The 26,513-nt window shown below is 40.9% G+C and overlaps 1 protein-coding gene across 3 annotated transcripts in view; it reads left to right on the top strand.

The window, feature by feature from the left end:
- The first annotated feature begins 1,216 nt into the window (after positions 1–1,216).
- Positions 1,217–26,513, top strand: part of LIFR (LIF receptor subunit alpha) — a 71,204-nt gene continuing 45,907 nt past the window's right edge. For 2 of the 3 annotated variants that reach the window (XR_010022387.1, XM_063083859.1), the window contains exons 1-3: positions 1,217–1,497; positions 25,519–25,706; positions 25,836–25,979. Coding sequence is in view for 2 of the 3 variants with exons in the window: in XM_063083859.1 (XP_062939929.1) it covers positions 25,838–25,979 (142 nt within the window). In the remaining variant the exon portion in view is untranslated. The remainder of the gene's footprint in view (positions 1,498–25,518; positions 25,707–25,835; positions 25,980–26,513) is intronic. The other variant, XM_063083868.1, reaches the window with a different exon arrangement.

Raw genomic sequence — 26,513 nt, 5'->3', positions numbered from 1 at the left:
TAGTAGGGACCACATCTTGCTGTGAAACACATATTTTCGTATAGGGAGACTATTTTTCAATGTACTTTCAGGTGTTTTGTTGCTCATTTTAGAGTTACATTATCAATAAAGAAAAGTTATTTTAGAAAATAATCTTCACTTTGCCAATTTATAAATTGCTTTGGAATTTCATCCAGTGGTCTCTAAATGGTGCATCAAATAAATCACACATGAAACAAAAAGGCCGGTTTCCTGCTGAAGGTGCGTCCGCAGAACCCGAGGACTCTGACTCTGCGTGCCCGGGGCTCTCTCTGGCACATTTCTGAATTTTGCAAAATTAATTGTGCCTAAGAGAACACATCAAACGCGTCCGGCATAGAGCGTAAACATCTTCAAACCATGATTCCGCGCCATCCAACGCTCTCCAGCTAATTTCATCTGGTGCATTATTCTGGAAGAAAACCGAGGCCAAGTGAAACTGCGGAAATGGGAACAATGCACGGAGGAAAAATCTCACCCCATTAAGGGATCCGTTTCTTCTTCACACAAATAAGCCCACCACGCCTTGAAGGCAAGACTAGGTGGCTCCAGGATATTCTCAGAATGCCCCACGGGCCCTCTCGGGCTGAGGGAGCCGTGCACGGGGAGGAGGAAGGTGAGGTGAGGGTCAGCGCCTCGGTCTGGGGGCAGTCTAAGTAACTCGTATCATCTAAAATGTAAGCAATCGCGCCCGCCACCCAGCCCCAGGCGCAGAGACTGGTCTCCGCGAGCATTTACAGAGGCAGCGGGGACGCGGCCCCACGTTTTCCTCTCCTCGATGCCATGTTTGCACGCACACTGACAGCGTTTGGGGAGCCGCTCTCCTCCCCGCAGGGCCGCCGCGCGCTCGGCCGTCCTTTCCTGAGGATCGGCACAGGCTCGGCCGCTCTGCTCTCGCCCGCTCTTCCCCGACCTTCCGAGACTGGCCTCGCGATCGGGGTCTCTGTAGAGTCACCACCCCCCGGCGCCCAGCCCCGCAGCCTCGACTCCCACGGGCGGCCCCGCGGGCGCGCGCCGGGCGCGCGCGCGGCTCGGCCGGGGTGGGGGGTGGGAGGGCGGCGGGCGCGCGGGCGGCTTCCGGCGGGGGCGCGCGGGGCGCGGGCGGTGGGGCGGGGCTGGGGGCGGGGCCGGGGCCTCCGAGCCCCCCGCCGAGCGGCGTGCAGGCGCCGCCCCCGCGCGCCGCAGTCCCGGCTGGAGTGTCTCGGCCGGGGCCGTTACCGTTGCCTCCGGGAGGCTGTGGCGGCCGCGGCAGCTCCCGGCGTTCGCACAGGGCAGCGGGCCGCCCCTCGCCCGTGGCCGCCTCGAGCAGCCCGGCGCTGGGACGGGGGAGGCGAGACGGCGGCGGCGGGTTGTGCCCGCCCCCCCTCCTTGGCGGCTGCAGCCCCCGGGCGGCTGCGGACTCCGGGTAGCCCCAGGGCGGCGGCCCAGACGGCTGAGCCGACGGCGGGGGATGGCGAGATAGCGGCGCGGGAGCGGCCCGTGAGTGCCCGCGGCGGGTGGGCGCGGCGCGGGGAGTGGGAGCAAGGTTCGGAGCGGGGTCCCGTGGGCGCGTCGCCGCGAGCGCCCGGCGGCCCGGGGAGGCGGGGGGCGGGCAGCGCTCGGGCCGGCCCTGTCTTGGGGTCTGGGAGTGACCCGGGGAAGGGGGTGCTGCTCTGGGTGGTGCCGTTCCCCGTGTGCCCTTGGGTCACTCTTAGGTCCCGATGGTCCCTGACACCCACCACGCTGCGGACTTGTGCCCAACGTAGGACAGTGAGATCTGAGGCCAGAGATTACCTGGGGGATGGAAAGGAGCTTTAACGTTTGTTTCCTTTGGAGATGTGACCTGCCGAGTCATTTCGTGCTCCTGTGCGTACCTCAACTCCTCTTTAAACTAGTTCCTTGTCTTTTCTGTATTTATAGTGCGTTCGACTTACCTGTAATTTTAATGTGTTACCTCCAAAGGAGCTCTACTGGTTAAGCCCGAAGTTAAGATGTTGGCTATCAAAGTTCGGCTTCGTGAAAGATGCCATTTCTGATGTGTTGTCTAAAAGCACAAAGCTAGAATCATTGAGTTATAACCAACAGAAAACTCTGCACATCAAGTGTTGTGTACTTAGGTGTGGGCTTAAAAAATAAGATTCTGGTCACCACATTAGCTTACCAAAAATATTTAAGGTCTTTTATTTGCAGTTGGGTATCTTGTGTTCTTTTTTCTTTGTGTGTGTTTTATGCAAATATTGATATAACACGTGCACTGTTAGAATGGCGTTATAATGTTATAATGGCATTTATATGGAAATGAGTTCTTTGCATTTCTTTGTATGTGTGTTTTTTAAGATACGTTTTTCAAGAGAAAAGTTTCAGTTTAAGGTTTGTCTTCTGATACGTTTGTCTTCAATTTCAGATGTGTCTTTAATTAAGCAGTATTTGCTTGGAGTATAATTAATTTGATTTAGTCAAGGGTCCAAAAATGGTGCTGAAATTAAACTTAAAGCAAACCTCCCTCCCCCACAAATGAAAAATTAAAGTGTTTGTGCAGTGCAAATGATGCTTGCCTCTCCCCTGAAGTGATTATTTTGCCAGAAATCTGAAATCGTATTTCACTAATATCAGAGGGTTCCTTGTCTAAGCCTAAGCAGAGGGAAGGAAACCTAAGTATAGTCTGTGTTTTTAAAAACATAGGACTGTCCTCTTGTTTCTTACCTCGACTTTTTTTTATAGCCAGGTGGAAACCGTTCATTTGGAGGCTTAATTGGGGAGTTACAAGCTCAATTTAAATATGAGATATGTTTTCAAGGTGAGCCAAGCAGCTCTTTCCTCTCCAAGAATTGAATTGAGGCTTCTTTGCTTTTTAATAGGTGAGATCACAAGCGTGTCTCTCTGATTAGTGGAGACTAGGATTCTCCTCTGGGAAATGAAAATCAGGGACAGTGCTGTTGAAGGGAACAAAACTTTTGTGTTTTTTGACAAGTTTTGCGTCTGATTGGGCATCCTCAAGGAATATGTTGGTGATAGTATAAATTATGCTCATTTCAACATTTCTCGTATTAATTTGTGGGACAGACAACCCATTCACACTAGGGAAGATTCAATAGATATAAAGTCTCCTACCATGTCCCACAGCACCCACTTCTCCCCACAATCCATGGTTACTGGCTCCTTGTGCATATCTTTCCAGATAGAGCCTAATGATCACATAAACATTTTGTATGTGTTCTTTTCATTTGTCTTTCAACAAATGAGGACACATTGTATATGCCATTCTGCACCAGCTTCCCCTCTCAGAGTACTAAATCCTGGCAGTCTCTTATCAGTAGCTAAGAGAGCTGTCTCATTCTCTAACAGCTGCTGAGTGCTCCATTAATGATGAACCATAATTTACTCAGCCTCTTCTTTATTGAGATATATGTAGATTGTTTCTAATATTTTGCTATAAAATTATTGTAAAGCATTAGCTTTTGAGGTTTTTAAGTGGATTTCAGTTATTCCCAAAGTCCCAAAGGCAGTAGTAACTTGCTTCTTCATATCACGTTCCAGGAAATAAATACTGCCTCCCCCAGTGGAAACTTTTTGCTTTTGTATAACTTCAGAATGATCCATAAGGATCTGTGACATCTTTGCTGTGAAGTGTGGGCTGTCTGTGATGGTCAGTAACTAAAGGCATATTCCTTGAGTAACAACTTAGCTCTTTGTTTTACCAAAAGAAAGGAGTAGATACAAAATTTTAAGAATAATCTATAAGAAAACATTCTTAAGAGTTTAAATATTTTTGAACAAAGAAGGCTCATACTTTTGATTAAATTGAAAATGAGGGCAGTTTGTGTTTCATTAAAATTGTTTGCCATTAGGCACTAAAATTCCTGACTTCTCTAGATTCTCACCAATACCTCATATTTTAATGGTATTATAATATGGTTGCAAAGTACAGTTTGGGAGAGTGTTTATTAACAGCTCTTTAGGGGAAGGATGCTTTTTAAAAATATTTGGCTCTTGCCTTTTTTTAAATGAAAAATGGGAGTCTCTTCTTACCATGCTTTTGGAAGAGAATAAATTGTAGTAGTAATGCTAGTGCTAGAAATTGAGCTTGATACATTATAAAGTTTGAATATTAACCAATGTTGAGCTGTAGTACTTCCATTGTGCTTATTTTTTTTAGGTCTAGTGTAAGCTATGATCTTTTAAAATCTGTTTATTTATTTATTTTTTAATCGATCAAGCAAATCTTTTGACATTTAAGGTGTTCTCTTTTTCCTTTGTTATTTGGTACCTGTCATTATGGTGCAAAACTGCTAACATTGTCTATATATGTTCTTCTTAAATAAGTATTTATTTACCTGGTAATATTCCAGCCAGCTTTCTAGGGACTAGGATATGGCAATGCACAGGATAGTTATAATGAGTTATCATTTTAGTGGGGGAGATGGATAAAAAGCAAAGAAGCAATAAAGGAGGTAATATCAGATAATATACGTACTGTACTGGGAAAGTTACAAAACAGAGTTGCAGTGGTAGGCAGGGACAGAGTAGGGGCTGCTGTTTTAGACTGAGTGGCCTGAGATTTCTCTCTGGGGTGGAGAGGTGTGAGCCCAGAGTCGAATGAGGGGGAAGAAGCCAGTGATCTGGGAGATCTGGAGGAAGAGTGTCACAGGCTGGGGGGAGCGCAAGTGCCAAGGCCCTGAAGCTGGACTGAGCCTTGTGTGCCTTTGGGAATGAAGAAGACCTCCCCTGTGGCTGGAGTTGGTGATTAAGGGGAAGGGGAGTCACGGCAGGCAGGAGGGCAGGAGAGTGCTGGGATTGGGGCCCTTTTTGTTGCACATGTCAAGAAGTGTTTACAAAAGTGGATGTTTGAGTTCCTCCATGGGCCAGAAGCTCCAGGAGGGCAGGAACAGATCTGCTTTCTCCCTGCCACATCCCAGTCACAGAGTGGGCTGTGAATTGCTGTTGAATTAATGAATATTTAATTAGAGAGCTCAAGAAATAATCTTGCTTGATTTGGGGCAAAATCCTTAGATTCGGGAGGCTTTTGTTTGCGTTTTCAGGCTTGACTCTTGGCCCTTGCCATTACCAAAACTGTTTTATTGTTAACACACACTCTCAAATGATTGCATTAAGTCAGTTGCACTTGATTGTTCTTCCATGAAATTCAAGTGTGAAACCTTAAAAACACATTTACCTTTTTCAGTAAATTGTAGTGATTTCAGAGAAGTGTAGTCAGTATTTTCATCTTTGATTTCAGTGGAGTAGCCATTGCTTAAATGTAGAATTTCAAAGATGTCTTTTTAGTGTATTGAATGTTTTAATTCTTCTGGGCAGATGACAGACCAATGAACAGATAAAATTATTTGTTCTCTTTGCAGGTACTTTTATTCTCACAGGAGGAATATGTGCATGCTCTATTTTAGGGAATATCAGGAAGTTGTGGCATTTCCTCTTCCGAACTTCTAATCTCTTTGTCATTCTAAATATATGTCCCTTTATGTTAATTGAAAGCTTAGGAAATGAGTTTTATGCCAAGCAGTTGTTATAGATGTCTAAAAGAATCTGTTGTTTTCCTCTTGACTGTGACTTTGGGGCTCCTGTTCAATATCAGGAGTTTTGTGATCTTGCAGAATGAGGGTTTTTAATTTTTTTTAATTTCCAATACTAATTGGCTGATACCTGAATATAATAAGTTGTTTCCAAGTAAGATAATTTTGTCTTCCAACTTTCTCTCATAAGTTCTGTGCAAGCTCTGTGTAAAGGATGGATTCTTTAACACCTCAGTCTTAAGGAAAGTAGCCTTGTTCTTTTGTTGTGGTATTTGCAGTGAAAGCTCTTTAGGCAAACAGCAGAAGTACGTAACTGGTGGCAGTCAATTTAGAGGCTTAATGCTTGAGTTAAAGTACTTTTACCAATTATTTTACACTTCCTTTTGTGAACTACAGAAATGTAGGAGTTTTGAACTTGTCTTACATTGTCTCAAATGACACATCTTTCTTCCTATCGTTGCTCAAGTGAGCAGAGCTTATGTTTATTAGATACTGTTTTATAGTTTTATATTGGAAGTAGAGGAAAAACTTCTGGTGGGTGAATTTTTTATGTACTTTTTACACAAAGGTGAGAAAATATTGGCTTTTACTCATTCTTCTGGTTTATAAAGCAGGTACAGGAGAAGAGTTGGAATCACTATGTATGCCTAGAGTTGAGAATGTTATTAAGTGGCAGTATCCTGAAAGGCCACCAGGAGGCGATATTACTTCCTGAAAGTGTGTGCGTGGCTCTTCCCTAGAGGGTCCCTTGGGATACTGAGGCCCCTTGCTATGCCTTCCTTTAACTATCCCCCAAAGCAGACTTCTCTAAGGAGACCCTGGATCCGAGGACAATTGAAATGGTGGTGGCAGGAATGTCTGGTGGAAAATAATAAGTGGTGACAGAAGTAGTGGTTCCCATTTCTATTATTAGAAATGCTAATAGGGCAGTGACTTTAAGGCTATAGATAGGATTGTGTGTGCCTGTTCAGTTGGGGCTAGGGGTAAGTTGGAGAGAGGTGAGAATTTGCCACCAGGACTTCAGGTTGCAACCCCTGAGGGCACCTGAGTGCCACTGTAAACACTAAGGCACATGGCATGGCAGTGGGTCTCCAAACCTGCTGCATGGAAACAGCTGGTACCGTGTCCCCAGGCACTCACTGCCATGCCATGCTTCATGCCTTGTGTTTATATCACAGTACAAAAGTGATGGAGGTGAAAACATTTTATAAAACCTCTGAAAAGATGTAGGTAAAATTGGGATCATAAATCTTCATCTAACTGGAACTTTGTCTTATGTTTATTCTTTGAAGGAGCCTGGTTCACCAAAGTTTTACTGGAGATGTAAAACTTTTTTTCAGAGAGCTGGGTTCTGATTTTATAGTAGAAGAACTATATAGAGCTTAACAAAACTCTTGTGAGTAATAGAAGATTAAGCATTCAAACAAAACCAAAGAAAGTATAGAATTTGAGAGCTAGAAAGACCCTCAGATCATCTGGTCAACCTCTTAAGTATATAGATAAAGAAACTGAGACCCAGAGGTGTTATAATTTGCCTAAGAATCCAGTAGTTCCTGCTGGCATGGTAACCATGATTTGCTGACTCTTCACTGCAGGGTTCTGAACTCCCCTCTAGAACCCTTGAGGGCAGGAACTTTGTGGGGTTCACTGCTGTGTCCCCAGCATTAGAACAGTGTCCAGCCCATAATAGGCATTCAGACATTTGTTGAATAAATGGATATCTAAAAGAATTTCAAGAACTTTAGATCGCCATATTAGCTATAAGATAGTGCTTATCAAATTTGAAAGAATACACAATTTCATGAGTTTCTTATTAAAAAATAGAGCATGTTTCTATTAAAACCCAAACTTTTAAGCCAGACAGGCAAGTGAAGGTACAGTGTTCTACTTACTAGTTTGGCACATTTTGGAGTCCAGTGTCACTATATTTTCTAATAGTCATTCTGTTCAGTTCAGTCTTGTATTTGAAAACATATAAACTTTAAAATCTAACATTTGGTGTCTGAATTGTTTGCCGTTTTTCTTGCTGTGTTTTATCAATAGTTTCCCTGTTTTTAAAACTTATGTCCACAGAGGGATTTGATTGTCTAAAAACAAATCTTTCCAACTGGAGGGTTTTGAAAATTGTCACTTTCAAATGCTACTGGTGGGTGTTTCAATTGTTATAACTTTCCAGGAGGGCAATTTTGTATTACTCATCAAAAGCCTCAAAAATGTGCCCTATCCCTTAGTCAGGCATTTCCACCACTGGGAATATAAACTAGGGAAAAATAAATAAATCAAGCATGTATTCAGAGTCCAGTCTGTAGCAATGGTTCTCGCCGTAGTGGTGAGTGTGTACACCACACTCCCCGTCAGTAGCTTTCTCCTTCGCACAGTGATTCTTCACTGGGTGGGAAGTCCACTTTGTGCAGTGTGTCACAATTGGGAGGGGGACTCTCTGAAGTTTGGGGAAAACTCACCTTCGCATTCTAATTTGCGAAAATTTTTATGATTTTGTTTATAATAGGGAGATTGATTAAATGAATTGAGGTATATACATGTAGTAGAATACCTTTTCTTCATTAACCATGATATAGGGGATTATTTATTGATATGGAAATATACTTAAAATGTGTAAACTGAAAAAGCAGATTGCAAAACAGTGCGTGTAAGTTGATTTAAGTTTTTTGTTTGTTTTTGGAGGTGTGGGTTTGTGTATGTAGGTAAATGTTATGTAGGAAGATTATGGGCCAAATGTTAAGTGAACTTTGTGTGTTGAAAATACGGCCGACTTATTCTTTTTCCTTTGCTGAATTTCCAACATGTAAAGCATGTCATTATAGTAAAGGGACTAGGATCAGATTCCATTTCCCATTTTACTGGTTGTGTGAACTTGAGCAAGTTCTGTGTTTTCCTAATCTGTAAAATGGGAATCATAATATCCAGCTCAAGGTGCCTGTAGGTAGTAAGTATTTGATAAATGGCAGCTTGACCTCACTAATCTGATATGATGATGAAGACCACATTCCTAATATAGGATTTCTAAGCAGAATAATTTTGTTTTGTAGCTTATATCAAATTGTGATTCATTCATTCAGTAACTATTCAGTGCCTTTTCTTTGCCAGGCACCAGGTAGGCATCAGATATACAGCAGTGCCTGGGACAGACATGCCTCTGACCCTGAAATGACATACGGGAAGTGACCAGTACAGGTCAAAGCCAGGAGGCCCACTCAGTAAATTGCTGGTGACCACAGTTAACAATCAAGTAGTCTTCATTTCCTCTCCTGCAATTCTAAAAGAAATTTTGTTGTGGCGTTTCTTTTCAGTGAACACAAATATTGCCTCTTGCTTATTCAACAAATTGTGAGGAACAGACTAGGTTATTTCACTTTGTTGACATTCACAGATGATTTAGCAATGACTTATACATGTGTGAGAATATTCTAGGCTAATAGGCTTAAAATTGTTACTGTGTATCTTCTGTGAAGGACACTCCTTCATTACCTTAAGACCTCATGCCCTTTCAAGATTATCTTTTGTAAAATTATTGAGAATGGGTGCCTGGAATACATGGATATCCCACTTGAGAAATTCCAGCACATCATCTTACTGAAAGTTAAGGGCAATAAAGTGTGTAGTTTAAAATAATGTTTCCATTTGACAGTATATAAAACTATAGTAGTTTTCTAATTGGTTCTATGTGGGACAACTTTTTTAAGATGACAACAGTTGTAATTTTTTTGATATAAAGTAGACCCTCAGTAGTCATAAGATATGTCCTGGAACCTTTATGACAAATACTGACCTTGCATTTTATTTTCCTCATACAGTCAAATAAAAGAAGACAGTTTTACAAATCATTTTTTCCTGTGATGTGTAGAATTCATGGGAGGTCAAGTTGCATAACAGGTTGGAGCCACCAGCCAAATTGACATTTATTCTTTATTTATCTCACATTTTTCTGTCTTCAGCATTGCTTTCCATGGCCCACTTTACTCCCCCTACCCCCATTGGAACCAGCAGGTTAGGTTTTTTTTGGGGGGGGGGGTGTCACTTTTCGCAAAGAAGTACTCTCTCTTAATGAGATATGTTGAGCATGAGATGGCAAGTGGACGGCGACCAAGCTGTGTTGACGTGCAGACACTGTTGGCTAGACTTAGGACTTAGCCAACTCACCCTTTCCCGAAGGCCAGCGTCTATAAAATTGCAGGTGACTCTGTTTTGGAACTTTTCGGCTCACTTACAAATAGTCAAAGTTGGGAGTGCTGTGCTCATGCATTCCAGGGCTGACTGCTAGCATCAGAAACTCAGATGCTCACAGTGACAATAGAGGCCACATAAATTGCCGAAGTGGATCTGCGTTTTGTCTTTATGCTTTATGATTGATAAAGACAATCAGAAATATTTCACTTTCTTCTTTACTACAAGACAGACAACAGCAACAAGGTAGATGGTAAATGGCAACTGAAACTTGTCTCAGTTTGGGACTGATATGGACAGGTGAGAGCTGTGAAAACCTCCAGAGGATATGATCTTCTGCAGGAATGACTGCTGTTACCTACAGCTGATTGTTGCCCTGTGGGATGTGGAACAAGTATTTGCAGAGCTTGTGGATTTTGATTTTTAAATGCTGTATTTTGGAATATTGGCAAATAATTCAAGGGTTTTTGTTTGTTTAAAGCATATTGTTCAAACAAAATACACCTAAAGGTATGGTCTGCAAGTTACCAGTTTGAAACTATGTTGTATAACATTTCCTTGCCCATCTTTTCCCTCCTTTTTTCTTTTCATATAATCAGAGTCATACTGGAAATTCAATTTTGTTCTCCATCTATTCTTTTAACATACAAGATGTTTCCTCATGTTACTAAAAATTCTTTAGTTTGTACTGAAGGCTGTGTAACAATCCATTGTATGGATGAACCATAATTTGAACATTTACATTGTTTTCACATAATTAAGGCTGCAGTAAATATATTTAGGCATAAAACTCCTTTTTTTGTTGTTTCCTTTTCCAATAAGTTTCAGATTCTTTCCTTAAAATAGGTATTGAGTCAAAGCAACTAGATAATTGTAAGACCTTTGATATAGTTTGTATCATTTAGTTCCACCTTTTTGTTCCACTAGAAAATAATATATTTTTCATCTTGTTAGCTGTTATTTTTTATTTTGCAAATTATTTTGTTATTCGTTTTTATATTGGATTTTTATTTTTTGAAAAATATAAGTAGATTTTTTTAAATTATAAAAGTAAATATGCTTGTTTTGAAAATTAAGTTCAGAGACTATATACATAAACATACAAAACTATCTTACCACTCAGAGATAACGCCAGATAACATCCTGTTGTACATCTTTCTAGACTAATTTCTATGCATATGCATACATATGTTTATATCTACATCTCCAAATATGTTAAACTGTGGTTGGAGCATATGTACATATTTTCTTGTAACCCAATTGTAAACTTACATTAATCATATTCCATGGTGCATAATTATGCATTATATTCCATTTATTAATTCATCCATTTATTCAATTTTTTAACGGTTATTTACTGCACACTTTTTGTGTGCCAGGCAGTTTTCCTAGCTGCTGGGGCATGTAGTGCTGAAGAAGAGAGAGGAGGTCTTTGCTGTCATGGAGCTTCCTTCTAGCTGGGGAGGGATGGGCAATAAACAAGAAATCATGTATGCATAGATAACTCCAGATATTAATGAACGCTCTGAAGGAAATAAAATAGGATACTGGGATGAAGAGTGAGTAGTGTGTTGCGGGATTTGGGCGGAGGCAGACAGGGGGTTGTCTTCCTTTCTAGGGTGGTGAGGAAAGGCTTTCCCGAGGAAGCAAATGTTACCCCTCCCAAGGAAGCAAATGTTACCCCAGACTTGAATGATGAACAGGACCTGCTATGACTCGAGCTGGGGAAGAAGGCCCCATGCAGTAGGAATGATACATGCATAGGCCCTGAGTGGGAGCCAAGCTTGGTGTGTGAGAGGAACGGAAGGAGGCCGCGGTGGCTGGAAGCCAGTGGCGGAAGGAGGTGCATGTGAAGAGTGTGGAAGGGGAAGCAGGGCTCAGCAGGATCAGAGTGGAGTGTGTTTATAATGAGGGTCCATTGGACAGTTTGAAACTGGGGTGTGGCATGATCTGATGGATACTTTTGAAAGGTTACTTTAGCTGCTTTGTGCAGAATGGATGGAAACAGGAGGGCCACTTTGGAGGCTTCCATGGCAATTTAGGCAAGAGAGGTTGGTACACTAACTTGGAGAGTGGCAGTAGGGATGATGGGCAGTGTTTGGCTTCAGAATGTGTTTGCAGGTGTAGTTCGTAGTACTTGGGGAGCGGGGAGCGGCTGATGGTGAAGGAGAGATGAATCAAGGATGATGGTGAGGTTTTTTGCTTGAATAAATACTGGTGCTATTTCTTGAGAAGATGAAGACTAGGGGAAAGACAAGTTTAGAAGGGTTATGAGTCAAGAATCAGTTCTGGACATGTGAAGTTTAAGATTACCTGTGAGACTTGCAGATGAGAAGTTGTATGTACATCTAAAGAGAAGTCAAAGGTCAGTAGGATAAATTTAAAAATCACTACATATAGATTTTATTTAAATTAACATGATCAAGAAATTAGTAAGAGTACAAAAAGAGAGAAGTGGGTTAGTAGCATGTGGAGGTGTCCTCATCAGTCCCAAACTGATGGATATTCAGGTTATTTCTTTTCATTTAAAAGAAATCCTTAAAGATTGCATTCAGTGCACATTTTTGCAATTGTATCTAATCACTCCTGAGGAAAATTTCTAGAAGTGGATTATAAATTGCGCATGAAATGCTTGACACAGAGCCTAGCACATAGTAAGCTCTCAGTGATCGCTTGCAACCTTGGTTTATCATCATTATTATTATTGCTATTGAGTCAAAAAGGCTTTTGATTAGAAAGACATCAAACATAATGGCCCACCGTTCAGACTCTGGAGTCACAATCACAAGCCTGGGTTCAAATTCTGGCTTTGCTCCTTACAGGCCATGAAACTTTGGGCAAGTCACTCAAGCTCTCTTTTTCCTCATGAATGAGATGGTAAACATACCAAACCACCTTGGAGGGTTGTGAGAATGCAGGTAGAGCTCTTGGCCCTCCTTGGAGAATGTGGCATTGTCACCTTACACAACTACAGGTTGGGTTGCAGTTCCTCCACCTTGTCCTGGGTAGTACTAAGCATTGTTCTTATTAATCTTTTCCAATCGGTAGTGGAAATATGATTTCATATCATTTTTACGTTTATTGCCCATTTATGTTTCTTAGTGTGTGAGTTGCATATTTTTATTTCTGTTGGAGGTATCCATCTTGCTTTAGCATCTTTTTTATCCATTTGTATGTATTAAGTATATTCACACTGTCATATTTATCTCACAGAAAAAAATCTTTATTGTGCTCAGTTTGGTAAGAAAGATAGTTATATAAACCATGGCTCTGTGGTAGGTAATAACAGAAGCATATGCGTCACCTGAGTGAACCCTGGGGAAGATTGGATCTGGAACAGTGTGAACTGAGATTTGAAGGAGAGTTAACATTTATTAAACAGGCAAGGAAGAATAGAGTGGGAAGGGTATTCTGGGTAGAGGATGACACAGAGGGATGACAGAGCCTAGCACTTTTGGTGGGACTCGAGCACAGGGGCATTGTGAGCAGGTGGGCAGAGATGGGACTGGGGATTTAGGCTGGTGCAGAACAACATTGAGCCTCATGCCATGTTCAAGTTGGAGCCTTTCCTGTTGGCCAGGGACAGCTGCAGAAGATTTCAGGCATGTGAGAGTGACATCTGTGCCACAGAGGAGTTGGAAATGCCAGGACCACTTAGGAGCATTGCAGCAGTGCATGGTAAGGGGAAGAGGCCCCAGCCAGGCCCGACTCTGGAGGTCCGTCTGTATTTCCCTAATGAAGTCGAGGCAGTGACACAGGCAGCAGTAATGACTTAAATTGCCCCTCATGCGCATTCCACCATGTCCTCTTTATGAAGCATCTGATTAAACTTAAATAGTTAAAAAGACTTCTGCGGGTTGAAAGCTCTCAAACAAGTTTATTGACACCATACCCTCAAGTCACTAAACTCTCAAGCAGTTCCTAAGTGTGGGTGATATTGTGAAAACGGGAGTAGGTTGCACCTGTGGGAGAGGCAAAGGGAATACTTAGAGTAAGACTTACATAGAAGCAAGAATTTATAATGATTTGGGGAGTAATAAAACTAATAATAGTGGCTTATGTTTCATATCAACAATACCTTAATGTTAGATTATCTAGTTATGAATTTTTCAGACTAAAAATGAATTTTCCCATTTTAATACCTCTGGAGAACAGAATTTTAGACAGTGCTTATCTGATAAAGTGTGGAGACAGAGTTGTCCCTCTTCTCATTATTATTGTGGCAGCCACATTACAATATTGGCCCAGTTTGTCAGCCTTTTTTGTGTGTATGTAGTTTTTCCACATGTTGCTAGATCATATTTCCTCCAATTTGTATTTGTTCATTTTCTGTGTGCTGTTATAATCATCATCATCATTTCATTTTGGACCTTGAAATTATGCATGCTGAATTTATTCTGCTGGATTGACTTACTGGATTTATTTGTTATAATCTTCATTATTACATACCATATATTTGCTATTTTGCCCATTTTTTTCATCCACAGATTAGATTAATGTGATTCCTATATCTTCATCTAATCTATTAATGAAAATGTCAAGAAAAACAGAACTCTGTCACATCTGTCTCTATCACTTTTGTCCAGGTTGACATCATCCATTAATTGGCACTCTTTTTGAGTAGGGCAGATCATGGGGTGACAGCAGTGCCTTCACTCTCTATTCATACAGCCTGATCTTGTTCATCTTGCTCTTAAGCATCTTTCACATAGTGGAAAAGATCTTGTTCAAACTCAGATACATTTTGTGTGTTTGTACCCTTGCTTTCCCAGCTCAGTAGGTTGTCAGTATGGCGTGAGGCTGGGCTCATGTGCACTGGCTTGCTGGTGATCCTCTTCGAGGATTCCTTTCTTAACACCTTCACTAATCTTCTCCAGGATCGATATCCAGCTCCCAAGTCTCTGGTCTGTAGAATCTGCTTTCTTGCAAAGAATGCCCCTTTCTGAAATAGTTTTGCCAAATATCAGTTATTTCTGGTTTCGTTCTGTTTCTCACTGTCTGCTCCACTCTTATGTAGTGAACCTAAGGTAAAGTACTGTGTTCCACCTGCTCAGAAGACATCATAGATCATGGTCTGAAGCTAAAGGTTTTATTTTAGATTTTAGTTCTTTCTTTTTTTTTTTGAGAGGCACTTATAATGTAAGATGAATCTTAGGATTTTGAGATCTGGGATTAAATAATGTCATAAAGAAAAAAAAATAGAATTGTTTTGGAGTGGAAAGATTCAGATTTTGGCCCCAAAGAATGTTAAAACATTCAGGCACATTTTGCTCAATATCTGTGCATTGAGATTTATAACACACTTCAGATTTTAAGATTATTTCAGCAGCAAGATAAGAATTTTTTAATGCCAGTCCATTTTGAGACAGGTTATTAACTGGCGCCCTAAGAACTGTATTTGGACTGTGAATGTGTTTTGTTTGGCCCACAGAGTGTTTTTTTAAAAAATTGGAATTAGTTGCCAGCATTTAAAAATAAGATTTCACATTTAAAAAAAAAAATCCCCAAAAGCAACAACCTGGATTTCTGGCCTTTTTTGAAAAACTGGAAGATCTGTGACAACACTGGACCTCTGTTCCTAGTGGTGTAATGCAGACATGAGGAGCTAGCTAGAGGCTGTCTGCCATTGCATTTCACGTGTCCAGCTTCCCTCACTTCATCTGGCTGGCCCTTGGAGTGTGTTTGAGTTGCACCTGTTGGGTTGAGACCTTAACCAATTAAAAGTGTACCTAGAGTTGGAAGGAGAACAGTAAGATGGCAGTTATTTTCTGTTTTGTTCCTTGAACATAGACTGATCTTTGTCATGATGTGATGATTGGAAGTGCTTGGTAAAGCAGGTGGTATTTCCCCCAGTAACAATAGTAACCCGAGCAGGGTGGGGAGAGAGCAGCATTCCTGATCACATTCTACATCTAGCAGTTCCTAGAGGTAACAAACTGTCGTAAAAACAAAAGTTTCTTATGACACTTAAAGTAAGGAAAGCTCACCCTGGGTCATAATTGTTTAATTTGAGAGCTAAGACCCAAGATGTTAGGTGATTTGTCTGAAGTCCGCTACCTATTCAGTGGTAGACTAAGGGCTAGAGCCCAGGACTCCTGACTCCGGTTCAGTGAGTTTTCTTTTCTGCATTTTACAGTTTAGCGTAATGGTTTAGAGCTGACATTTGTAGTCAGAGCTAGATTCAGGTCCTAGCTCTGCCCCTTACTAGCTGTGTGACCTTTCTATGCCTCAGTTTCGTTGTTATAAAAAGAGGAAGCATAACGATACTGACCTCGTAGGATTGTTACGGGAATTAAATCCAGTGTTGCATTTAAAATAACTTAGAAAAGCACCTGCCCCTTAATAAACAATACATAAACAATGAATTATATCTGAAAAATATTTGTGAATTCTATATTACATGGTAGAGTTAGCTAAGATCAGCATTTTAACTCCATAATATTATTACATAATTGGTAATTTTCCCCTCCTAGAATTTAGATAGGGCTTTAGGGATAGTTTTAGCCCATGTATTTAAAAACAAAACAAAACAACTCCAGCAGTTTGAGGCAATATTGACTCATTTTACTCATAAATTTTTCTATAGCAAACAGGTGCATTCAAAAGCATACTGTTCAACTTATTCTTTAGAATAAAAAAACAACTTGGTGGCATCAAAATACTGTAAGTCCTTATGAAGGACTCCATTTGGATAATTCGCTCAAGTCACCAAATGAATCTGGAATATATATATATACATACATACATATATATATATATATATATATGTATATATATATAGTGGGTTTAAAGCACTCTTAGATGCAAGGATGTTATGAAAATAAAGACCTGCTGTTAGGGAGCTTATAATTAATGGGAAAAGAGGGTGGAAGGAAGGGAGAGAATAATCTCCATAATACCTGGTATGACATGATAAATGCCCGAAGTGGAAACGACCAAAGTGCAATGGGAGCATGAACAGAGCACCATCCCTCACTGTCTGGAAGTGTTGGTCAGCGCCAAGAGCAGAGATGCCCTCAGGACAGGGTCAGAGAAGGTGGAAGGGGCCTGCAGAGAAGTTTGGAATTGAGTTTAGGCATGATGTCTGAGCTGTTGGTGGGACAGTCTCCTGACGTTTGACCTGGAGCTTGAAAGAATGATAAGGGTTAGAGATATAGATGCTATTTAAAGCCATGCAACTCACTATGTAAGATGGATTGTGTGAGACCAGTTAAGTAGTGATTTAAATGACCTCTGCTAGAGGTGATGAGGGTGGAGCAAGAATGTGGAAATGGAAATAGGGGTACAGGACAGGGCAGAAGAGAGTCAAGGCATGTTTTGGAGGTAAATTGGTGAGTAGGTGGGAGGGAGAAGGAAGAAGGAGGTGTGAACCGTGCCACTTGGGTGACCCAGAAGAGACTGATGCCATGTGTACAAGAGAGCAGGTTTAGAGGGGAAAGTGAGTTTAATTTTGTATATGTGGAGTTTTTGAGGAATGTGTGAAATATCCAAGTGGATCTGTAGCATCAAAATATTTTGTCATTCCTGAAGGGACCTCACATTAATGGATTTATGTAGAGAAGCAAGAAATTGTCCAGTAAAGGGATAGTCTCTAACTGGGAAGAGGCCAATCCTGGGAGTACAGATTTGGAAGCCATCAGCATACAAGTAATGGTTAAAGCTGCAAGAATAGATAATACTGTTCGACGAGGGACTGTAGGGTAAAAAGAATAACGGGCTAAGGGAGCCTCACCAAGGAAGTCTGGAAGGAATTGTGTCTTAATGACATCTCAAGTCAGGGTGGCAAGGAAGGAGTTATTTAATAAATGGTGTTGGGATAAGTGGTAACCATTTAAACAGGGAAAAAATGCTAGGTCCCTGACTCATAGTATACACTAATGTTAATTATATATGGATTAAATCTTAAAATATTAAGTCTTAAATGTACTTGAAGGCAACATAGGTGACAGTTTGTATAATCTTGGCATGAGAAAGACCTTTATGCTCAGAGACCTTAAAGGACAAAGTTAAGAAATCTGATTTAATGAAAGTGAAACAGAAGCCTCACTGGAATGGAAGCAACTGGGAAATATATTTGCAATGTATATAGCAAAATTAATATGCATATAACATTTTCTTTTATTAAGCAGTAAAGAAAAGATTAATGCCCGATTTGAAAAATGAACGAGATGGATTAAGCAGTTTACAAATAAATGATTGCAAATTAGCAGTAAACATATGAAAAGATATTCTGACTACGTAATCAGGGAAATGCCATTTATGGCCCAACAGTGGGAGAGATGTTTTAACAAATATATAATCCTTGGTACTGGTGAGAGAGTAGGGAAATGGAGATATGCCTGATTCTTTTTGAAGGTGGGCTTTTATCATGCTTTATTGCATGTTAAAGATCTCCTGGAGGAATACTCTTCAGGTTGTTTAATAATAGATTGTTACACTTCTGTAATAGAAAGGAGAAACAAGGTCATTTGTTTGATAGATGTTTATTAATTTTTACTGAAGTCCTGTTACATGCCGATCACTCTTACAGCCTAGTTGCAGTGAGAGATGAGTGATGAGATACTACTCTTCAGTGTGGTAAAACTTCCAGCAAGTCCTGAAGGATAGGAATAATTGAAGGTATAGGGGACATTACAAGGGACATTTCATAGCGGCAGTGGTTTGGGGGAGGCATTGAGACCAGTAGGAGTGTGGAGTATTTAGGGAATTGCTGTGGGGTGGAGTAGGATGGTTGGTGGCCAACTTGAAGGGCTTTGTCTTTCACATGGAACTGGAACTTGATGTTGAAGCAGTGCGGAGCCTTCGGCTGATTTTTAAGTATGGGAGAAGTGGATTCAAACTTGTTTTGAAATGCTGATGTTGATAATGGATGAACTCTTGAATAAACAGGGAAATCCTCACTACACTGAAGATTATCAAAACTGATGTGAAGGATCCTGAAAAACAAAAAATCTGGAAGACAGTATATTAAAGTATGTTACCAGGAAATGCAAAGAAATTAGGAAAACACTGACAAACATATTCTATTTAAATCATAAACCAAAATGTTCTTTTGGGGAATGGATATCATGTAGTATTCACAGTGATAGATATGTTTTTGTAACATAGCAAATGTTAAATTTTGATATTAATCATGCAGAATGCAGATTAAAGTATGATATAATGTAATCCTGAGCTATCCTCTAACTCAGGTTCCCAAACTTTCTCAGTTCACAGCACGTATGGTGTTTTATTAGTGTTTTTTACAGTGTCTCCAGTCAAAAGAATTAGCTAACAGTTCTTTTTATGAAGAACTTAGTTCCAGACAATTTAATAAGTATTTCTGACCTAGTGATTTAGTAGCAGTTAGAAAAAATGATGCATATCAACTTAAAGGGAAAAATAATATTTTTATTTCCTTGTTTAAAAGCCACAATTACTGATGAGATATATGAACATACAGGGCAGTATGTAGCTCCTCAAGCTTTGGAAACAGACTGGGCACCACCACCCTCATTCTTGTTTCCACATTACTTTTTGAGGGCTACTTTTGTTTTATCCCAGCAATTTCCCCCTTCACCAAAGATAGGACACACCAAAAGGAATGTGACCATATGCTGAAACTGTGAACTACCTTGAGCTTTGAGTGTTGGACAGGTGTCACTTTGTTTTCTTCAGAAATTTAAAATATCCTGTGATAGCTCTCTGTTAGTTTGCTCTGGTGCGTTAGGGTGTCTCAGTGCACAGTCTGGGAACCAAAGCTCTAGCCTATCTTCTCTGTCTTGGCATTACTTGGGTTAGCGTACAGTGAAGGTATGCTGTGTGGACATGTAGTCATTTGTGCCTCGGTATTTATTCATCCAGCTGTCCACCAGCCAGCCTAGAGTTTTTGGTGTCTGCTCTGTGCCGGGCACTGCTTGGACACTGGCAGTTTCAGTGAACTCAGAGATGCATTTGTTTTCAAGGATCTGACAGTCTGCTGGGAGAATTATTAAGACTGGGAAGTGAAGCAGTAGAGCAGGGGTCAGCAAGCTCTTTCTTTCTGTAAAGGGCCAGGTAATAAATATTTTAGGCTTTGAGGGCTATACCATCTTTGTCACAGCTACTCAACGCTAACGTGGTAGTGGGAAAGCAGCCAGAAGCAATATGTAAACAATGGGCGTGGCTCTGTTCTAGGAAGACTTTACAAAATCAGGAGATGGGTGGAATTTGGCCCATGGCCATAGATTCGGCAACCCGTGCCACAGAGAGGTAATTAAAGTGCTGTGAGAGCAGAAGGGACATCAACCTTCTGGGAACTCTTGGAGGTGATGACAAGCTCCTCCTGCCTCCTGCCAGGAGTTTCACAGCTGTCTTGAGGAGGTGCAGCAAGGGGTGCAGAGAGAATTAACCAGAAGGACATATGTGCTGGTGTAAGGAGTCCTGAAGGGTTTGGCAGCTTGGAGAACAGTGTCCATTTCAGTGTGACCTGGAATGAGATAAGGGGCAGGACACAGGGCTTCTTTCCTGGGATCAAACTCCTGTTTCACAGATCATATATTTTCTCATGTTTTTTGTTTTCTACCTCATTTTGGTGAGTGATGTCCTCCAATAGCCTCTAGAGAATGGGTGAGTGGGAGGTATATCTTTTGAGATCTTGTGTATCCTAGTAAAATGTATTTTATTTATCCTCTCAATTAATAATTTGAGTATAGAAATCAAGTGTCTAAATACTTTTTACTTTACTTTGGATGGTGTTCCTTTTAGCTTTCAGTGCTAAGAAAGTCTGATGTGTCCCCCAAGAACATTGATAGAACACACACCCAGTGTCTCCCATACACCCATAACACATTCTGGAGATAAGTCCTGTCACCGTCCCTGTGTTGCGGGGGGTGGGGGGTGGGAGGAGGTTGTCCACACTCAAATGGCATGTCACAGAGTCTTGACGCCAGTGAACTATTCTGGTGCTGTCCCTGTTCCTGAACCTGTGCATATGGGTGAGCCCGTGCATATGGGTGAGCCCGTGCATGTGACCTCTCCTCCCTGGGAGCTTTTAAGAGCTTCTTTTATACAGTTATTTTGATATTCTCCGTGATGTACCTTGGTATAAATCTATTCAGATTTGTTGTGCTGGGAACCTGGTGGGCTCTTTGAGGACTGGATTTTTGCAGTTTATATATATTGTTAATTTTGTGTACATCTTTTCTAAAAAACCATAACGTTTCCCTATGCAGTCTAGTTTACCTCCCTTCCTAAATGGAACTTTCCAGTCCAGCCAAGTTTGTGTTTTTCATAGGTATTTCTCTCATTTTACTTGAATTCCCTACACTTCACCTTAATAACACAATAGATTCTACCTAACTGCAAAGTTTATGTTCCCAAAAAGCCTTTTTTAAAGGGAGCTGATTGTACTTGAGGAACTTAAGATCTTGTGGGAGAGAAATGCAATTAGGAAAATAGTTGCTGGTCAGAGGTTTTAAACAATTTTTTATGTTTCCTCATAGGAAACAATAAAGAAAGGGACACTGAGAAGAATATAAGTCAGCAATATTGGACAAACTCCCACCATCTTCTTGTGTCATGCTTACACGTTTACCTTGCCTTCGCGTAGCTCAGAGGCTTCTCTCTCTCCAGCATTCCAGCTCAGTGTTTAATTTCTTTTGTGAAGGGAGTGATCTCATTATGGTGGCAAAAAGATAGATCCTTGAAATAAAAGGTGCTTTGGGTAATCTATTCCTTCCACCCTGACTGAGCAGGTGTTTCCCAAGGCCCTCTATCAGCAGACAGGGCTGGGCACCTCAGTGCCACCCGCAGGACATGCCAACCCACTCCCTGTCACGTTGTCCCTCCCTCTCTACCTATCTATCCCTCCCCCAAGAAAAAAATAGAAAAAAGGAGAAACAGACACAAACTAAACATACTGGGACTAGAGTTTCTGGCCTCTAGCTTTACTTTCTCTTGTCAACTCTTTTTTCTAATTATCCTCAACAGAAAGGTCCGAAACCTCATGTACACTGGAACCACAGTTGTCCAAGCTGAGGAAAAAAGAAGTCAAAGTACCTGTGTGAAAACTCCATTTTCACATGAGGCGACTTACAGCTTGGGGGTCACGTTGTTGACAGGACTGGAGCTTTGCCATATGGGGCCCCAGGTTCAGGTTCCACCTATGTGTCGTGATGTCCTCAGATTGAGGTCAGCACATATGTACAAAAACAAACCAGCTTAACATTCTGCATGATGGCTTTTCTTAAACAGAAGGGTTTATTGACATTTTTGAATCCTTTAAAATATTTATATCCTATAGGACACAAACTGGTGGCCCTCGGACAGGATACAGTCTGAGGTGTATTTTCTTTGGCCCTTAGAATGTTTTACAAATATGGATTAGTTGCTTTCATTTACAGATTTGGATGTTTCATATAAAATCCCAGACTTCAATGTTGGCTTGAAAAAAATCAGAAAATTTGACCAAGCAAGGCCTTTGCACGCAATTGTTACCTGGTTTGCCCCTAGGGGTTTGCATTCGCACCCTGTGCTGCAATGAGACAGCTATCCTAATTTTGAAAGCTAGCTCCTGAAATTCTGTAAAAATGTGTTCCCCTCTAAGGAATAGGGCATTGGTGGGGAAAAAAAGTAATTCCTGGCAAAGTTTCTATGAGAGGTAAGCAGAGAAAAGTTTCACAAGCATGCTTTTGTCTCTGAAAGTGCACTGGAAGACTGTTCATGTGTTGTTCTGGCCTGCAAATAAGTCCACGTGAAAGTTTTGCGTGGTTGGGGAGTCGGATGTGTTATATGCATAATATTATATCTCTCAAATGACTTGCTCAGGATATCCTATGTAAATGTAATGACAAAAGAAAGTGTTACAATCCTGCTTATTTTAAGTTAAGCAGGCTTCAGTGACACTGCCATTGACCCTTCTGTTCCTGAGCACCGCCATCCTACTGCTTGCTGACCTCCTCTGTAGAGTTATTGATCCGTGGCTGTGGAAGGCGCTAACTTTGTGCTCGCCAGCCGCTGTCTGCCAGCAGGAATGGAATATTACAGCTTAGCCTTGGGGAGGCGCTTAGATGGATCCTCAGTAGAGCTTGCCTGTGTGCCACAGTGGTCGAAGCTGAAGCCAGGAGGGATTAAGTGATTTACCCCCAGTCATACTGCTAATTAGTAATGAAGTCAAGATTAGGTCTAAATCTGGCACCCCTTCCTGGGATGCCCCCCCACCACCACCGCGCGTCCCCCCTCTTGCCACTTCTTCCTTGCGTGGCAGTAGGGCATGTGTCTCTTTTCTAGAAAAACTGAACTTGTAGTGAGGGACTATTTCGTTTCAATATAACGGTTAGCTAGTCAGTGTGTATGGTTTGTGATTATTTTAGTCAGGATTTACGTTTTCGGGTTGTGTGTGGTCTCCTTTATTCAGTTATTCCTGTACAGCTTTGTAATTCTATAACTTTAGCAACTGGCATTTTAGACATTCCATGAATACATTTTCATTGTAGTAAGTAAGCTCAATGACACTGGAATTGACTAGGAAGTTATTTATTCATCCAGAAAATAATTGAACACTTTTGATATGTGTGCTTGTGCCTTCTGTATGTTTTGGTTATAATTATTTAAACAATTTGGGATTCGTGTCCTGTGTTTTGACATTCCTCAACAATAGTCAAGAAGAGATCTTGCTATCTGCTCTTATTAAAAAGAATAGTTTTTGAATTCTCTTGCTGGGCTTCAGTTATTTAGATGCTGGATCTCCTTTCCTTTATCAATTCGCTGTTTCTCATCTCTCCTCACATTGTCTATTTTTGTCTTTTGTTTTTTCTGAAACTGCTCAATGTCTTCTGTTTTTTTAATTTTTAATATTAGCCAATGTATTTAACTCCTAAGGGCTATTTTTATTTCCTATTATTCCTTTTTTATTGCATCCTCTTCTTGTTTTTATGGCTGTTCTATATTTGCTCTGAGAATACTATTTAGAGGTTATTGGGTGTTTTTTTTTTCTTTTTTGTTTTAAGTTTTCCTGTTTCCTATATTATCCCTATTTCCTCTGGGAGTAATTTTTATTTTCCGTTCAGTTATCCTGTTTATCCTAAATTTCCATTTCATATTTTAGTCTTTGCTTATATATTTTGTGATCCCTGGTTGTCTGAATCAGTATAAAATGAGGCAATATTGGGTCTGACAACGAGTTTTCAGTGCAGTGTCAGCTGGCAGGCTGCACTCTAGGAAGAGATCAGGGGAATATCATTTCTCTGAAGAGTCCCTAAATGTCTGATGTGGAAAGCCTGCCCTTTGGCACCCGTGTCTGCGTTCGCTACTCTGGTTCTACTCAGCCAATCTTTTTAAGTTCTGTAGGGAAAATGCCTCTGTTTGGAGTGGGGAGTGGAAGCATATCAAGGTTGACTTCTGTAAACAGATCCTTGAATTCTTTAGTTTCAGCTGCATTGCTCATTGCTCCCTTCTTCATGTACCCAGAGGGGATTTAAATGGCACCACCATCGATCCACCGTAGGTTGGCTACCAGCTCTCGTAGTCATCTTGCTTCCTCTCCTCTCCCTGCACCTCACACTGTGCACAAAGTGCAGGTGTAGCTCTTACCACGTGCTTAGCACTGTTCCAGGAGCTTTACACATGTTACTCACTTGATTCTCACAACACATTTAAGAAGAAAATACAGTTGTCATCCCCACTTTAAGATGAGGAAGCTGAATGTGTCTGGGGTCATACAGTGAGTGCACTAGCTGGGATTCACATGCAGTCTCTGCTTTCAACCACTGCACTGTCCTCCTGTAAAACATCAGTTAAGACCCTCCATCACTAGAACAGGTCCCGAGTCTGACTGCCTTCCCATTTCCACTCTTAGAACCCTAGTCCTCACTCTGACAAGCTCATCTGGACTGTGGTTTTTCACCCCCACTCTCCTCCTCTAGAGGCTGTCCACCACCTAGCAGCTACATGAAGATCCATGATCTGATCTGCACCCCAGAAAAACTTCACTACAGTGGCTTCTCGTCTCTACCACATTAGACTCCACTTCCCTCTGATGGCCGAGAGGCCCTCTGTGACCTGACCAATCACCTCTCCGTCTCATTCGTCTCTCTCCGTTCATCCCTGCTTCTTGTCCTTCAAGCCTTGTCTTAGGGCCTTGCTGCTGTTTGTAGCGCTCTTTCCCCATTAGGCATGGCGATCTCCTTCTCATCAGGAAAGTCTCAGCCAAGGAACAGACCTTCACTCCCTCACACTCTCACCACATTGGCTTATTGTAGCTTTAAAAGCATATATCAGGATCTTAAATTTCTTAATTTGTTTATGTGTTTGTCTGTCCAAACTCAAGTCTAAGCTCCTTGTAGGCAGGGACTTTGTCTTGCCCAGTGCTGGGTCTACAGGGCCTGGCCAAGGACCTGGCTTTTTGTGGGCTGTCCCCAAGTGCTGCTGGCAGCTGTCTCAGGAGCTCTCAAGCTTAACACACCTTCCTCCATTGCAACCCCCACCTCCCACCCCACCAAAGTCAGTCGCTGCTCTTCTAGAGGCTTCAGCGTTCAGCAGAAATGTGCTGAAGTCTCATCTACTAATGGCCCCTTTCCCGTTATAGTTGTTAAAGTGTTTAAGTTGCAGTCATTTGTGTATCATCATCAGTATTTTTGTCAAATCTGCTACCCCTAATTTGTTTCTCTTTAAATTATTTAAATTAATATGAAATAGAAACTTTATATCACAGCATATATGGAAAAGAAAACCAGTATTACTTATCATGAATAAGTGATTGTAGAAGTTAATATGTTCTATTGAAAATAAAAATATCTATTGAAAAAAAATATGTATGATTTAAAATTGTCAAAACTTCCCTTTTATGCAGTGCTTTTCTTTACACTAATAGTTGGACTGGAGACTTGATAAGCATGCCCTCAGTTATAATCTTGAACTTGAATCCCATCATTTGAAAATTGACCCTGTAGTGGATATCTGAGGCAACAGTTGTGTCCAGTTGTTTATGTCTCCTAAAGCCAGGGCAGCTTGAGTTTGAGTGTCTCCAAAGTTATTAAGGTACAGTATGTTTAAGTATCTGTCAGTATCCCTTTTCAGTGTTTGTGTGCATGGTATAAAGTATGTCTTCAGAGCAATTTGAACACCATTTGCAATTTTTTTCCTAATCTGGGATTGACTACATTGCAGGGATGATGGACATTTACTTATGTTTGAGACGATCATTCGGGGTGGTGGACGATATAAGAATGAAGACTATTTCAAATTTCCGGTGGCTGTTATCAACATTTGTTCTTCTGTATCTAATGAATCAAGTAAATAGTCAGAAAAAGGGTGAGTACATCAGACTTACAGAGAATGGACATATTGCAATTTTATTTCCATTTTGATTATAAAGCAATCTTGTTTCTTTATTTGAACCCTTCAGGTTTTCGGTGGTTAAAATCCATTTCTCTGTAATAATCTTTTTTCTATGCACTTTTAGTTTCTTTTAAAAAGACTCTTAAAAATAGTTCAAAATATTCTTTTACTGTTTTTAAAACTTAAGGTACAATTTACATACAATAAAATTTACCCTTTTTGGATATAGTTTTATGAGTTTTGACAGTGCATGTAACCACTAGCACAATCAGGATATATGGAACAGTCCCAACACTCCAGAAAATTCCCTGTGCTCCTCTGTAGTCAGGCCTTCCCAGCCTACCCCCCACCAAAACCGCTATTTTCCATCTCTATAATTTTACCTTTTTAGAGTGTCATGTAAGTGAAATCTGTATATGTTTTTAATATGTTGTTTGCTGGCTACACATGTTTAGAAGCTGTGTTTGTAGATGTGAAAGACATGCAGTTTTTATGTAGAATTTACAT

Source organism: Cynocephalus volans, chromosome 2, assembly GCF_027409185.1.
Source record: "Cynocephalus volans isolate mCynVol1 chromosome 2, mCynVol1.pri, whole genome shotgun sequence".
In the NCBI taxonomy this organism is placed as follows: Eukaryota; Metazoa; Chordata; class Mammalia; order Dermoptera; family Cynocephalidae; genus Cynocephalus; species Cynocephalus volans.
Note: the sequence above shows the minus strand (reverse complement) of the source record. Positions and strands in the feature narration are given on the sequence as shown.